At 32.7% G+C, this 17,259-nt stretch overlaps 1 protein-coding gene across 1 annotated transcript in view; it reads right to left on the bottom strand.

Annotated features, from left to right (window-relative positions):
• Window positions 1–17,259, bottom strand: part of TDRD3 (tudor domain containing 3) — a 269,944-nt gene that overhangs the window by 31,170 nt on the left and 221,515 nt on the right. The window contains 2 exon segments of the mRNA XM_077158398.1: window positions 2,847–2,972; window positions 11,473–12,323. Coding sequence (XP_077014513.1) covers window positions 2,847–2,972; window positions 11,473–12,323 — 977 coding nt within the window.

Raw genomic sequence — 17,259 nt, 5'->3', positions numbered from 1 at the left:
CAATGTTTAATATTCTTTATTTTATGATTTATCGTCACACCTTAAGAAACAATACAGGCAACTGATTTCTATAAAGGTTTTAGGTTTATTTATTTTTATTTTTTTGCATTGGCCGGCACTAGAATCAAACCCCAGTCTCCGGCATGACAGGTGAGAACTCTGTCTGCTGAACCACCGTGGCCTGCCCAGCTTTTGGTTAATATGCAGGCTTTTGTTGGTTGTACTGAAAACTACTAAAAAAATCTTCACTGAATGTTCACTGCTATATTTAGGAAAATGAGAGGTTTTCCAAAATCTTGTGCCAATTAATAAACATAAACCTTAATAAAAGATACAATATCATTTTACCATTAAAAATAATAATGTACATAAGTAGTGCAAGAATTAAGAAATCAGAAAATCTGTAATAAATAGCATCAGTCAATAACTGTGCTAAGGCCTCTAACAACTTTCTTGTACCTTGCAGCCCTTTAATTTTTTGGATATGACTGATCAATTAGCATTCCCATTTTATTGGTACAGTAAATGTTTTGCTTTTGATAATCTGTACATTTGATACACAAATATGATTAAATTAAAACCCGTTAAAATTCCTCAGTTACCAAAAGAAAAATGCTCATAAACCCCAACATTTTCAGAGGCCAAAGAAAATCTATACTAACTCTCCAATAAATTTACTGATAGCTTCAAAGATTATATTTCTGCAGAAGCCTTTTATGAATATATGTAGACATAAATTTTTTTAAAAGGAGATGGATGAAGCTATGTCAAATTTGTGGCCTCTACATTTCAGCAAGGAGATGTTTCCCTCAACTAAATTAATTATTCATGTAGATAAAGAAGAGAGGCTGATCTTATTGATAATGATGTGCATGATTCAAAAAGTTACTAGATTAGCCTACACAGAATCATAAAATCAACAATCACTGAATTATCAATAAGTAGGAGAAAAGAAATACCAGACTTTTCAAAAGATTTAGTGATTCTATCCTGCTTCTTTCTGCAAAATATTTCAAGTATCTCAGAAAAATTTTTTTTTAAGATAATGGCAGGTAGGAGAATAGAACAGGAACGCATAGACAATTATTTACAAATGAACAGAAAGTGCATGAAAGTATTGCTGTGGCCCAGAACAGAATCACTAAATGAACTGTGACATCTGATAAGTCTATTGTCAAGATAACTTTACACAGACCTAAAATCAAGTATAAAGCAATGAGAGCTATTAAGGGGGGAAAAGAAAAATCACTGATTTAGAAATAAAATTATCACTTCAGTACCAAACACCTCTGAAAGGAAGAGCTACAGTGAAGAATTACAAATGTCCTCATCAGTTATGGCCACTCTGAAACAGAAAAATGAAGTAGAGAAGAAATGAAGAAAACTAAATTTTTTTAGGGAGAGAAGAATAAAATTAATCTCATTAAATCTTCTAAAAAATAAAAAATACTAAATAATGTAAGAATTCTATTTTGTGTCTTTGACTATAGCAGCTAAAAAACAATTGGGAACACAGGATAAACAGCAAACCAAGATTCAACTTCCAGAAATATAGATATATAAATAATTACTTTCAACATCGAAATTAGATTAAAATGTGAGTATTAAAGAGGAAGGGGAATGAAAACAGCCATCACATGAGAATCAAAAGGGTAAAAATGTGGTCATATCAAGTTTCTCCAAGAAAAGAAAGACAAATTACTTGGGATTTCAATCTCTTAGGGGAAAAAAAAAACAGTAAAAATTTAGAGACTACAACTGAAGGAAAATAAATAGGAACTATTAGTAATATTAAACAGTAAAATATGAAATAGTGATTATGTAGAAAATGATAGTTTTTCTACAAGAAAGGGCAAAATAAAGATTTATGGTCCAAAATATGATTATTTCTACTAGGTTTTTGTCGTTTTATTTCTTTTTAGGGCAAGGTAGGTGGCAGGCGGTAGAAAGGCACTGAGGACATGGAAGAAAACCATAAAAAGACCAAAATTAACATCTTATAAGAAAACAAAAATATATTTCAATGATGAAGGCTATTGTCTGGAAAATATAATTTATGGTATATTTTGATTTTAGGTAAATAGTGACAGATTAGGTATGTAGTACAAAGGTTATTAATAGCTACCCACAAATAGGAGAAAGGAAAGAAACCCAACAAAGATTATGAAACTAATTCTAATATGTCTCGTATTTCTGTTTTTGCCTAAATGTAGTTGAAAATCTGTTTGATAAAGTCACTTAAATCCTGTATAAAATAGACTCCATGAGGCCAATAAGTTCTAAACAACATCATCAAAACCATCACACAGCTCTGACATAACATTTGGCAACAAAATTAATCAAATAATTATTAAACAGATATTATAATTAACTATGTATATGCATATATAAGTACATATTTTAAATGCAATGTGAATTCATATATAAAGTTTTTTTCTCAATTTTACATGTACTTGAAAAAATAAACAATATACATGTATCCAACAGATGCTTAAATTTGAAAACTGCTGGACTTATGTTGAGTAACAAATTAGGAAAGAACAAAATATGCATAAAAACCCATTTTAGATTTACAACAAATTTTTGGCAAACATGTAAATAAGGGTCCTATCTCTAAAGCATAATACAATAAAGCATTATACAAGAAAATTAATTCCAATGGAGTAATTTTTATTATAGTTCAGTATTAATTATTAAATTAAAATCCTGCGCTAGGGGTAGCCAGTTTGAAGCAAACTCAAAATTATTTTCCACTTGCAAACTTTGTGTGACTATGATTAATCTTTTAGACCTATATACTTTCTTCAAAATAGTTTACGCCTTTGTACAGTATTTGGATCACGTACCCATGCCTCTGTATGAACTGGCCTGATGTTGCTTAGTAGCACCTCTTCATAGTTTCCATAATCAATGAATTTAACAACTGCTGTCATACCTGAAGAATGGAGAGCTTCAACTTCTGCTCGGTAAAACTGAGGAGACAAAAAGTAGTTTTAAATATGACAATGAATAGTGTATAAAAAGGGGAATATCTGATAGAAAAGCCTCAAAGGGTTGTAATGTGTAATTACCTCTCAAGACATAAACCTGCCTTTGGAAAATTACAAAATTTGTTAAAAAAAAAAAAAAAAGATAGAAACTTTCCCATACATATGAGTTTTGACATACATTGGGTAATAATAGCAAGATTTCAGAACAGAACTAAGATGGCCAGTAAAGAATATTCACAAGCTAAAGGGTACGAAAAGAACTACTGTTATGTTTTGTTCTTAGTCACTGAAGCCATTCGCTAACATTGGTTAAAACAATTTTTATGTATCAAAATAAACAATATAACTATGAAGTATTTTAGAAACAACTGACAAAAATAAATGGCAAAGAAGAAGGCTCTTTTCTTCAGTCCTCACAGGTGCTAGAGTGAGGTAGGACTGTGGGGAGGGAGTAAGCACATTATTTATACTCAGGATTTATAGGATTTGAGGCATTGTAAGACCAGAAATATTTTATCAGTTTACCCAGTGTTACTTAGCTTTAGGAATTGAAGCACACTAATACACTCACAAGAAAGTGATTTAGATAACAGAACCACAATTTAAAAATTCATCTGTTTAGATAACTAGAAGTAGACCACCTGGTCGGAGTATTCCTCCAATACAGGTCAGCCAAATTGAGGACCCAAATGATGGGGTCTGAATGTTGCTTAGTGAACATGAAATGAAAACAGTTTCTTTCAATAGATGGTAATTAATATTTTAAAATTTCACCTTATGTGTGAGCCTAAAGCAAAAAAAAATGTTTATTTGGTGCAAAATTTATATTTTGACTAGTGCATTTCCTAACATAACTTATGTAAATAGCTTGACTGAATACCGTAAGTACTTGGAATCTTGGGTAGGACATGAGATTTTGTTGGTTTGTCCAGAGTGATGCTCCGATGAATCCCAGAGTGATTCGATCAGTGAGTGGAAAAGTATTTGTAAAGTCCCCTTCGGGGAATGGTGAGAATGGGGAGAAATTCAACTTCCCCAAGTTGAATTCTTGATATTCTCACAAGCAGTGTGGACGGCCAAGGCTATAGGCTGAGCACACAGTCTTGGGGTTTGTTCATATGAAACTTAACCCCACAAAGGATAGGTCAAGTCTACTTAAAATTTAGGGCTAAGAGTCACCCCCAAGAGAGCCTCTTTTGTTGCTCAGATGTGGCCTCTCTTTCCAGCCAACACAACAAGCAGACTCACCACCCTCCCCCTGTCTATGTGTGGCATGACTCCCAGGGTTGTGGACCTTCCTGGCAACGTGGGACAGAAATCCTGGAATGAGTTGAGACTCAGCATCAAGGGATTTAGAAAACCTTCTCCACCAAAAGGGGAAAGCGTGAAATGAGACAAAGTGTCAATGGCTGAGAGATTCCAAACAGAGTGGAGAGGCTATCCTGGAGGTTATTCTTACGCGTTAACTAGATATCACCTTGTTATTCAAGATGTAATAGAGAGGCTGGAGGGAACTGCCTGAAAATGTAGAGCTGTGTTCCAGTAGCCATGTTTCTTGATGATGACTGAATAATGATATAGCTTTCACAACATGACTGTGTGATTGTGAAAACCTTGTGTCTGATGCTCCTTTTATCTACCTTGTCAACAGACGAGTAGAACATATGGAATAAAAATATATAATAGGGGGAACAAATGTTAAAATAAATTTAGTTTGAAATGCTAGTGATCAATGAAAGCAAGGGATAAGGGGTATGGTATGTATAATCTTTTTTTTTTCTTTCTATTTTTGTTTTATTTCTTTTCTGTTGTCTTTTTATTTCCTTTTCTGAATTGATGCAAATGTTCTAAAAAATGAAGAATATGCAACTATGTGATGATATTGAGAACTACTGATTATATATGTAGAACGGAATGATCATATGTTAATGCTTTTGTTTATTGTTAATTTTTCTAATTAATAAATAAATAAATTTAAAAAAAAATTTCTTTTAAGGAATATTTTCTTCAAACTAGTATAGTGGAAAGTTTTACTGAATCAGTATCTACTGTAATGACTTCTCTTAATAATAGGTTTACCAAAATCAGGAACAAAAATTCTTATTCTCTGTATCCTCCTAAAAAAGAGTTGTTTTATATACCAGGAATTGGCTTTTACTGATTAATAAATTTCATACGGTTTTTACTGATTAACTAATAAATTTCATACTACAAAGTTAATAAACTAATCGATGGTATTTCCTTCCTACTTACAGATACTAGCAAGTTTGGATATACCAGGCCCAAATACTGGAGTTTTCCTTATCTAAGCGATCTTGGCATACATTCACATGTCTCCCCACTTCTCTTAATTCCTAACCCAACTCTTTAGTGTTCTTTGAATTGTTGTGGGTACTCCTGGATCTATTCTTCAATTGTGACTGTCTCAAATTACATCAGTTTAGGTAATTAAAAAAAAAACAACACCGAGTCATGCAATATCCTAGGAAAACAAGTAAGTTGATTTCCTTTTGGGAACTTACAGCTTAATAAAGAAAGCACACATAAAAGTGACTTCTATTTCATGTGGAACATACTATAATAAAGGCACAGTGACATGTCACTTAGCAAATTTGGGGTTCAGGAAGAACTTCCTGGAGGGAATAATAGTGAATCCAGTCTTTAAGGATGGAGATGGTTAAGCCAAGTAAGTAACTGAAAAGGGAGTTCCAGAAAGAAAGCTATGCAGGTATAAAACATGGTGATAAAGTAGGAAACTGCATGCAGTTTAAAACAGGAAATTAGGCAGGATAAGTAGATAAGGACTAGATAATGGAAGTTTTGTATTCATGTTAGAGTCTATATTTATTCTACAAGCAAAAGATGTTAATTAGGGAGAATGACATGGTCATAGTGGCAGTAAATTTGACTATAAAGTCAAGAGGAAAAATGTTTAAGGTAAGGAGTCCAATCTGGGGGTTATTTCAGTATTCTAGTTGGGAGGGTACTAAGAGCTAAATTAATTATGGCAGTCTAAAGGAAGAAGGATAATTGTCTCAAATTCTAAAATCCTTCTATGGGAAAAAAACTGGAGACAAGGCAAAGCATTGTGTGGTAGATTGAACTGTGTACCCCAGGTTGGACATGTCCTTGGTCTTAGCTTGTATTCTAGTGGATATAGACTCATTGTAAGGAAAATCTCTCCAAGATGTTACTTCAGTGAAGACGTGGCCAGAATGAATCAGGTTGGGCTTTAATCCAGATTACTGGAGTCCTTTATAAGCAGAGTATAAATCATATAGAGAAAGAAGCCATGAGGAGCAGCCAGAAACTGGAAGACAATGGAACACACAATAAAAAGGAGAAGATACTGCGATATGCATTGATGTGACAGAAAAGCCAAGGGCAAAATATCAGAAGGAGTCAACCTCAGAATGCCACAGTTTTCTGAGAGGAAGTTTCTTCATGCTGATGCCTCGATTTCGGACTTTCCCTAGCCTCAAAATCATGAGCCAATAAATTCCCATTATTTATGCTAACCAATTGTATAGCATTTGTTTAGCAGCTAGGAAATAACACATTGTAATGAATTTTTTAAAATATAAATTATACTAATTAATTAAACTCAACATTGTCATTACAGTGTAATTAAAAAGACGAGGTTTCTTTGTGACAGTTATACCCAATTCCTTTTCTTTATGCCTACCTTGGTTTCTGGCTAGAAAATTGGAAAGTTGTCTATTCTTGACAATAAGACATTTAAGAGTTACTTCTTAGTGAGATAGTTTCAACAAATAACTAATTCCATCTGCTTCACAGGGTATTTGTTTACTCAAATCTCCAAAGCTTAATGGTATAATCTACTTGGGAACTGTAGAACCTATTCCACACTGTTTCAAAAATATTCAGCAGAGACAAAAGATGAATTAATATTACTGATTTTTTTGAGAATTACGATTAATAGTAAAGTTTATTAGTAATCTCATCAGGCATTTAGATAGTAGTACAGTCAAAACTATCTAAGATATCCCAAGCACCTGACACTTAGGAATCAATAGTTGTTGAATAAACTTGTCTGCTATGCCCAATATCTGAATACCTGTAGATCTGTTTCTCTTTGTCGTTTCACTGGTTTCTGGTTGGTTGGTCAATCTCTTTCTCTCTCTTTATGGGTATGTCTATTTGTTTGTGTTTCAGCCCTGCTTCATAATTTTATTGGATCCCAGACATTGTGGGTTAAATCTCAAAGAGGTTCTAAAAGATGTTACTCTTCCTTTCCTAATTTCTTACAAAAAAGGATGATATTTTCCTTTGACAGGCAGCTGGAAAACAAGCAGATATCCTTGATTCTGTAATAAGTTGGTTTTAGGTTTTTAAGGACATTTTTTAGTTTTGCCCTTAATCCTAGGGCACAATCCTTGAAATTTCAATGGAAAGTCTGAATCATTCACAAGCCATTCACTGTGGGACTTGGACTCCAACCTTTTTTTTTACCCTTACATTGGACAGTTTCTAAAATCTCTGCTCAGGAGACTATCCTTTCACCTCCTCCTTTCTGCTAAGCTCCTTGGGATGTCACATGTGCACATGCAATTTAAGAGCCAGTTAATAATTTGAGGGACAACAATTTTAAAAGAAATATATATGCAGACTTTGCAGCTACAAGTGAATTGGGAAGCATTCTCTGAAAAGCCAAATAAATGTGAAGCTCACCTAACTGGCTTCCTTTCTTTCGAGGATTTTATCTCCTCCTATTTCTACTAGAGTTCCAAAATTGCTTTTGTAAATATTTTGTTTATTGCTAACCTGCAGGAAGTTTAATAATCTGAAATAAGCTACTCGACCATGACTGGATCAGAATCCCTATACAAACAGATGTTCAAGACAGCTAGCCAAGACTAACATTGCAATCAAGAGTTACAGTACATGGTTAGATTAATTCATGCAATGAATATATAGCATCATTAAAACCTTGCACTTTAGTAAGGCAGTTAGCTACAGATTTGTAAGCTATCTAAGTCATTAAAAGTACAAATATCCAAAAAGAGAAAGCAAGACAAAAGATTTTTAAAACTATATCTAAAAATAGAAGATAACAATAAGCAAATTTTTAAACAATATTTTTAAACAAAAGTGGAAACATCTATTATATTAAAACTATGGATACTTTCTTTGAAAATAAATGATAACCTATGCTTTGAGAACTATAAAACTATATTATGCAGAACCATCAAGAGTATGCATTCAGAAATACTTTTCTTTAATATGTGTATTTTATTTTTTGTCTTTCACTTACATTTAATGACATATTAGCAAAGTACAGTGCTATGTGTTCTATATTCATAAAAGATTTCATCCAATACTACAAATAAGTTTAATAAAATAATTATAAATCACACATACCTTATGATACTACATTAATTTTACAAATGAAGAGGTCAATGTAAAAAAAAAAACAGTAGCAATGAAAAATCAAAAATAAACAAAGGAAGTCAAAAGAAATTAAATTAAAGCATACTAAGTTTAAATCATGGTGTAATAGTTAAAAATTTTATAAAGCAAGGAATTTCTTAAATTTTAAGATTCACAGAGGATTTCAGAGATGGCAAAAAGACAATTACTAAGAACCCAAATACAAATAAAACCAGAATAACTTTAAATCTAACAGTTTACTCAAACATACAAGCACTTACTAAACATCTATTGGTAGCCAGGTACTCTGTACAGGCATTGTGGATAAAATGGAGATAAATTAAGTAAGTCATCCATATTTTCTGATGACACAAGGAAACATACCTGATTTCATAATATATTCATTCACCTAGGCACTGTAGAGTAATCAAAGTTAGGATGCCAAATAAATGACAGTCCTATCCTGGTCTTCCTTGAAAGGCTAACAGAAAAAAATAGGCAACTCTTATATTCAATGAGACATAAAAGACCAAAAATGGTACACTTTACCTAGAATGAGATGGAAGAGTGACAGAAGCCATACCCAAAGGCATAGTATCTGAACTGAGACCCACAGATTGAGTGGGAATGAACAGACAGAGGGAAATGGCAGAAAGATAAGAAGTTTTAGCTTGAAGATTTTAATTTTCTCTGTGAAGCATGAGGTAAGGTGCTGTGTTGAAAGCTGAAAGAGAAATGTGGTGATGGGAGTGACTGAATTTGAAAAAGGACAGAAAACAATGGAAGAGAATATGGACTATGGAAACACAGACAGTAATAGAAGTAAGAGCAAACTGAAGGTTGGAGAATACAAACTGAGGCACCATTCCAAGGAGTTTCATGATTTTCTCCAGCACTGCTTGGTATTCTGTACATAGAAGGATGAAAATCAGCAGCCAGAATGATTCAAGGTTGGTATTTACAAGATGGAAATGATGGAATGACAAAGGACCAAGAAGTTTGAGAATATTTATAAGGAAAAGTCTGAAATTATAGGCCTATGTTTTAGGCTGGAGAATGGGTAGGGAAGGATATTATAATTAGATTATCCAAAAATGCATACAAAGTCTAGTGTCTCATCCTAAAACAAACAAACCCTCATTTGACTTGCATCTATTTCCATTTCTCTGCTCCTGTTCAAAGCCAAACCTTTCAACATAATTGTCTATTCATGCTTCAACCCACTATAATTTGGTTTCTATACTCCCTCCTGCAAACTGCTCTTGACAAGGTCACTAACAACCCTACACTGTCCAATACAGAAAGCACTGTTACATCAACCTTTTACAGAAGAATCTACCACAAATGGCTGCTCCTCTAAGGCAGATACTGTTGGCTTGATTAACCGCAGCAATTTCCAATTATTTTTCCTGTTTGTGCCTCTAACATAAGATTGAAAAAATAAAAATAATCTCTCACTGCTCAAATAAATTTGGTTCCTGAATTTTGGAATGTATTTGAGATAGCGCTTGCTTTACAAACTTTTCTTATGGCCAAGGAACAGCCCTGTGAAATAGTTGCAATGGGATTTAAACAGAAGTCTACTGGTACTTCTAGAAGCGATTTTACTTTTCTGGGAAAAATAGGAAAGGCACAGATAGTGCTGTCTCCTCCCCTCCTTCCAGCCTTAGACGAAGACTTATAATAGCTAGAGATGTGGCTTCCAGGTGAATATCATCCCACATTCATACAAAACCCTTAAAAGCCTACATCATTTAGCTATACTTCCTTACACCTCTCCTTGTTGCTATCATTGGGTAACACCCTACTCATTATGCCTCATCACTCAGTCAACTAAAACTTTAGGGCCTGCTTTCCAATCTCAAGTCCCATAGCAACTTTATAAAAGATCTGCAGTTCCCTGGCTTTCAGTTTCTTGAAATCTCCAGTTAGCTTCACCTCCACCAATCTCTTTAGTCACATACTTGCAGAGGAACACTCTACCTTACCACATGAAATTCCTTTACCTATAAAATACTAATTTAAAATATTTTTCTCTTTGACTTCATCTTCACATTCCTTAACTATAACTCCTTTACATCTGCTTTTATTACCTTGATTATATCTTCAGCCCCTTCATCGCTTTATTTTTCTTTCCCTATATAAGTACCTTCTCTTGAAGTAACTAATTAAGAAAGTTAGCAAAGAATTATGAAATCCCTACACTGTGTGAGGAGCAGAGCTACAAAAGAAAACCAGACATAGTTCTGCCCTCAAACTAATTAAAATTATAGTAGAAACACAGATATTAACCTCAGAAACTCAAACAAAAAATTACAAACTGTGTTAAGTTTTAAAAACTGAACAAGTTACTGATTGAGAAAGAGAATAATGTAAGAGGAAGATGGAGATGGTGACTAAGCTAAACATTCTAGGAGATGGTGACTAAGCTAAACCTTCAAGGATGAACATGTTGGGCAGAAGGGAAAATGTGTGTAAAGGCCCTTCTCTCCTTGGCGTCCCTCTGCCTTCACTTCTCCCCATTCTCACTGCTTTGCTCTCCTTCTTTCCTACTAGGAAGTTTTATATAATTTACAGTATCCCTCCTTATTCTCACCGTCTGTCTTTCCCTTCCATTTCCCCATGATTTCCTTCTTTCCAACTAGCACATAATAAAGAATCAAAGAGTTATTAAATTATTAGCTTTATTAGCAAAATAATCTTTTCATTCTTAATATTTTTAAATATTTAATTTTAAAAAATGCCAAATTTCCTTATCAATCAGTATAATTTTACAACTGAAGCAAACATTAATGGTTTAGTTGATGATGAATCAAAGTCTAACTTTAATCACTTTTAGAATACTTTTCTACTATGTAAACTAAAAACAAACCTAATCTAACCAAATCTTATGGGATAGACATCTCCCTAAACATTCATAAAAATATTAAGCATTTTTCCCTCTTTTACAAATTATATATCTGTTCAGAGGTTTTTAAATAGGAACAATTAGAACAAAATTCATAGTTCTAAAGTGATGGATTCCTATGAAGTCCCAGCAGAATGTTACATTTATTAACATAAGTATATAATATATTTACAGCATCCATACCTTGTTGTCTTCCCAATAAAGTGCAAAACATTCATCTCCAGGTTTCCACATTTTTGCATACTCCATAGGAATAGATGATTCTAGTACTTTTTCTGGTTTAATTGGCCCTGATCTTCTTTTAGGCCCACTATTATAAAATATTTTATCATCATAGGGTGTAGCTGGAATGGGTCCAGATGACTTAATAGGTCCTATTCGCCTCCCCTTCGGTGCCATTTCCATCTCTCCATTTGGAAGATCTATGAAACTGTTAGTTCTAACAGGATTCTGGTAATCACTATTTACATCAAAATATTTTTTAGGTTTTATACCAGTGAAAGTTTCATTATTTATTGTTCGTGGTTTCCTGTCATAAAAATGATCAAGATTTGCTGTTTGGTTTTCTCTTTTTCCACGTTTTTGATAATTATAATCTATAGATTCTTGAGGAAGTGGATTTTCTTTTGCCTCTGCATAAGTTGGACCTTTACCTGGTCTGCTTTGCATAGAGTTATCTCTTTTCTTAAAAGCACCATTATTGTGCTGAGAACTCGAAGGATATGAAGTATCTTTAGTTCTATCGTATCTAGAATATGTTCTATCATACTTGTTTCTCTCTTCAGCCCATACTTCGGATCCTGAAGAAGTATTTGGTCTTTCAGAACCTCTGTTTCTAGGTAATCCCGTGCCTTCTAAAATTGACTTTGAATTTTGAGTGTCCCTTTGAAAACGAGGAGGTTTTTCATTTCTTGGCTGCCTGTTATCATTTCGAGGAAGATGTCTTGGTTGATTATTATCTTTTATTCCATTTTGCTCAGTATTTGACAATCTATATTGTCCCTGATGAAGCTGCTGTGGCTGAGATTTAGGTTCTGAAAGGTAAAAGTATACCATATACATATTACAATGAAGACTCTGCATTAACATTAAATTATTTAAGTCCCTAAAAATTATTATACTAACAAAAATATCAAACTGCTATTCGAACATCTTCCTCCATCTTTTCACTCCATTATCTCAATGCGTCTCTACTTTCTTTGAGCACATATTTTTAATGTAGACTTTTCCTAGTTAGCCAGAATAATGAAGTAAAGCAATGATACGGACCATGAAAAGGGTAGATAATTTTAAAGCATTTTGTCCTTGTCTTTGAATATTTATATTCTTAAAATACAGCTACATATGCTACTATAACAACTCACTTCCCAAAGCATTAATGAAACAGAACTGCAGATTGCTAATACAGAAAGTGCCATGAAACTGCATGAGTAAACCCTTGCTCAACTCCTTTCTGAATCCCACTCCAAAACAGAAATATATAGCTATCATTGTTCATTAAACACTAGCCTTTGTGAAAAATGTTCTTTCTCAAAGCTTTCTGGCTCTGGAATTTCTAAGTGTTTGTATTACAATTTGATGCCCTATTGTAGAAAAGAGTGAATAATATTCTTGACCTGTGAAAATAATTAGTAGATCAGGTACAATTTTAAACTACAGTAAAAGGTGTCAAAAAACATGACTAAATATAATAATACAGGTATTCTCCAACTTGGGACCAAAAGCAGTAACAGTTAAGTATAATCAGAAAAAATGTTTTTAAAATGGCTGTATTTCAGGTACTCATTTTTATTCTATTTCAATTTGTACTATATCATTTATACTTTCTTCTACCGTTTCTCAAAGTATGTCCATAACATTACTAAATACATAAACTGGTCTTCTGTGAGCAGCTCTGGTCTCTTTTGTCCTATACCATAATCAATACCATGACGGCAGGGACTATTCTTATATTTCCCAGGATCACAATTCTCAAGACATTTCTTCATTACAAGAAATCTATCCTCTTTGAATTCTAGGCAGTAAATGCCAAAATTGCCCTCTTGTCACACTCCCAAGTCGCAATGTTCAACCAAACTGTCCCCATACATTTCAAACATCAACTACAGGCAAAATAGTTATGAGGTGAAATGTTTAGAACAACAGGGATTTTAAAAAGACCCTTGAAGCTTTCTGAGCAGAATAACAGATCAAGGCTGCAGATAAAAGACTCAAAATGTCAATAACCTTTTCAAAAGAACACTTGAATAACTAATCTAATATGCTTCAAATCCCTTTAAAATTAAAAGAAAATCATTTTCTACATAGAATTCTATATCAAGCCAAACTATTAATTGTGACAAAGAATAAAGATTTTTCAAATATACAAGATCTCAAACACTAACCAAGACCATTTAAAGTTAAAAAGACATTTACAAAAACACTTCTTTTCAGGATGATCCGCTTTATAAACAATACAAATATCTCATTCTAAACAACTGTAGTTAATATTAAATTTTTCATTAGTTTTCACTACTTTTCACTAAAAAGTACCAAGAGTAGAGATTTTCAGAAAAGTGAAAATAGTAGCGAACATAAGCAGTACACAAATGAATACTTTCAACAGAAAGCATGTTTCACATTTTTTGTAGTCATTATTAAAGAAGAAAAATTGCAGTTGCCCTCTACTAAGTACCGGCTATGTATTAAGCACTATACAGTAGTACTTCATATACAATATCAATAGTCTTCACAGTAATCTTATGATACAGGTGTTATGAGGCTTATTTAACAGAGAGAGATAAGGACACTTGTATAGTGAATTTAAGGTATTTTTCAATTTCCAATATAAATCAATGAATACACATGAAGGTATTTTATTTGTTTTCAACTAGATTTGAATAGATACTTGGGAAGTAAGCTTTTTAGATCTGCTGGGTTTAGGAACCAACTTTTCTTAAATTATTCCAGTTAGGACCTCTGGTAACTAGGATGGTCAGGAGGTATCAATGAATTAGCTCATGAGAGTAGCTCCGTAGCCTAGACTAGAGCTGGGAACTGAATAACCCTATATACAGCATGAAGTCATAAATTAGGCTTGATAGGTATAGGAGAATATGATTTCACTTCTTCCAAAAGAAAAAAAGGAAAGATTTCCTAATTGCAATTTAGAATTACAGGGTGCCTTACTGAACTCATGGAATTATACTGAAGAGCTGTATTTATGAATAAATATCCACTTTCTTCATTTGGTTCCCAACCCAACCCATGTAAAGAATTCCCAGACTTTCCTATTGTCCACTATTGTTCTCACTAAACAATAACACACTCATTTACATATTCAATCATTCTCAATCATTACCAGGACTCTTATATCAAAATTACTGTCCTAGAAAATTGAACAAGAAATTCCAACACAGCTTATTATTTTTAACAAAACAAACATACTGACAGTAAGGAGGAAAAATCATTCTGCTTAATTTTATAATATATTTTCAATTATTATGCTGAGATAGTATAATAAATATATAAAGGAAATAATTTTTTAAAAATAAGATTTTTTTTAAGAATAAATAATATAAACTCACTGAGGTAGAAGACAAAATTATGATTTTAAAAGAAAATAATTTTCATAAATAACTATTTCACTTCAAAACGAAATAACTGTAAGCCAAGAAAGAAAGCCAAAAAAAAAAATGTAAATTCCCCACATACATACGTATCATCATTCCTGGTTTTCCTTAAGTCAGACATAAAGTAAATATTTTGAAATTAATGTAATCTATGAAAAAGCTAATAGAATATACTCAATTACTAAATTGTGGAAAAGACAACTTTAAATAAAGTATAGACTATCCCCAAAGTCAAACTGAAAGGTAGTTAGTTCTCTAGTCAGAAACTAATTGATTCTCTGCACCCTTGTTGGGGAAGCACCTTAAAATATTAATACTTCTTTGTCGAATAGTCATTCTCAAGAAGCAGCTATATGTGCATTTTATAGAAAGATAGGTACATTTGTTTTCCGAGACTATGCCTAAGACACCTACCCTTATACTTAATATTTACTATGTGCTAGACTCTGTAAAGATCTTTTAACCATATTTTTCATATATCCTCACAGTCACCCTGTAGGGCAATACCGTTACTCTTACAAATGAAGAAACAAATAGTTTGCCTCAATTAAAGGCTTTATAGCTAGAAAATGCTGAAGCCTGGATTTAAACTCCTCTAACTGAAGTCAAAGCCCAGGACTTCTCAGGATTTCAAGTTGCCTCTACACAGAAACAAAACAGAACGTAACCAATATATTAGCTATAGTTTTATCACCTGCATCTGTCCATTTCTGGTAAGAGGCAGAAATCACAAAGGCACTTTCATGATATCTGATGGGCTGAAAAAATAAATGTGGATGCTAGGGACATCAAGAATCCTGATCTAAAATTAAGAACGTCTTTTTATTAATGCAGAAAAAAAATCAAAAACCCCTATTAACAATTGGATTGGTATTTAGAAACTTACAAACTGGGATTTAGCTAATCACAGAATATGTAGGGCATATACACAATCTGGAACAAGACTGCTAGGTTTATATTGTGGCTCTGCCACCTAATATTTTGTTACCTTAGGCAAAATGTCACATCTGTATATGTAAGATGGAGATATTAACAGTGCCTACCCAATGGAAATAACTTAGTCAAAAAACATAAAGCATTTAGAACAGTATGAGGCTTTACTAAATACTCAGTAAATGTTAACTGTCATTGTTATTTTACAAGTATTATTATTTGCATTACAATTATGCAATTAATTAAATTACGTAAGGGAAAACCAATATTTGGAAAATAAGGAGATTTCCTACTTAGACAATCCCACCAACTACCAATCCCCCCACCTACTAGCTCCTCCAGCTTCAGGATCCATATCTTCTTTTAGTTTGTTATTGTTGTTTTACTTGTTGAAAATAGGATACAAAGAATGCTCTAATAAAAACTCTTACTGTAAAATTATAGCGGTAACATATTATAGAAAACATTTACATATATAAGAAAATCAAAGTTATACTCAATACTGTTTAATAATCTATTTTTTACTTAAAATGTACATGAATGCTACGTACTTCAGTTAATAATAATGTATCAAATATTGGTTCATCAGATATAACAAATATACCATACTAATTCAAGATGCTAATAACGGGAAACTAGGGAGCAAGAAGAGGGTATATGAGAACTCTGTAGTAGGTACTCAATATCCAATTTATCTGTAAATCTGAACCTATTCTAAAAAATAGACTATTAACAAATATTATACATATATGAATATTCTCCAGATAATAAAATTTCTTGTATATACCCTTTAAAACTTTTCTACATTAAAAAATACCAAGAAATATTTTAAAAATAAAACTCACCCATAATCATATCCTTAGAAAAATGTACAGAATGAAAATTCCAAATTCTGACTATCTAATCCCACCTCCCAGGGTAGCCATTATTAATAGTTTCAGAGGTTTATTACTCCATTTTGTATAATTTATACAGACACACTTATATACATTTTACTTATTTTTAAACAAGAAACAACAAAAAAAATCATGCTAGGGGGGCTGCAATATGCCTTTTTAATTAATGATATGTCATGGGCATCTTTCCAAGTCAATACATTGAGTAATCAAATTAATTTTAGTAGTATTTTGTGTTTCTTTGAAAGGAGATTACTTTTAACATTATCACACAATAACCAAGTTGAGAATGAATTCTGAGTCAGACTTGGCGTGGTTTCCTCCGGTGCCTCAATACTACAGAATAAGGCAAACAGATGGCACACAGTATATACTTGCTAAAAGAAAGATATAGTTACTAAAACCACTGGCAAGATAACAGGCCTCCAATTTCATAATTATTACCTGTTTAAAATTGTCACCTGTACTTAACAAAGGTTGCTATAATGAAATAGAAAATGTGCTTTTCCATTTTGCCTTCTCCATATAAG

This window comes from Tamandua tetradactyla, chromosome 4 (genome assembly GCF_023851605.1).
Source record: "Tamandua tetradactyla isolate mTamTet1 chromosome 4, mTamTet1.pri, whole genome shotgun sequence".
Taxonomy (NCBI): Eukaryota; Metazoa; Chordata; class Mammalia; order Pilosa; family Myrmecophagidae; genus Tamandua; species Tamandua tetradactyla.
Note: the sequence above shows the minus strand (reverse complement) of the source record. Positions and strands in the feature narration are given on the sequence as shown.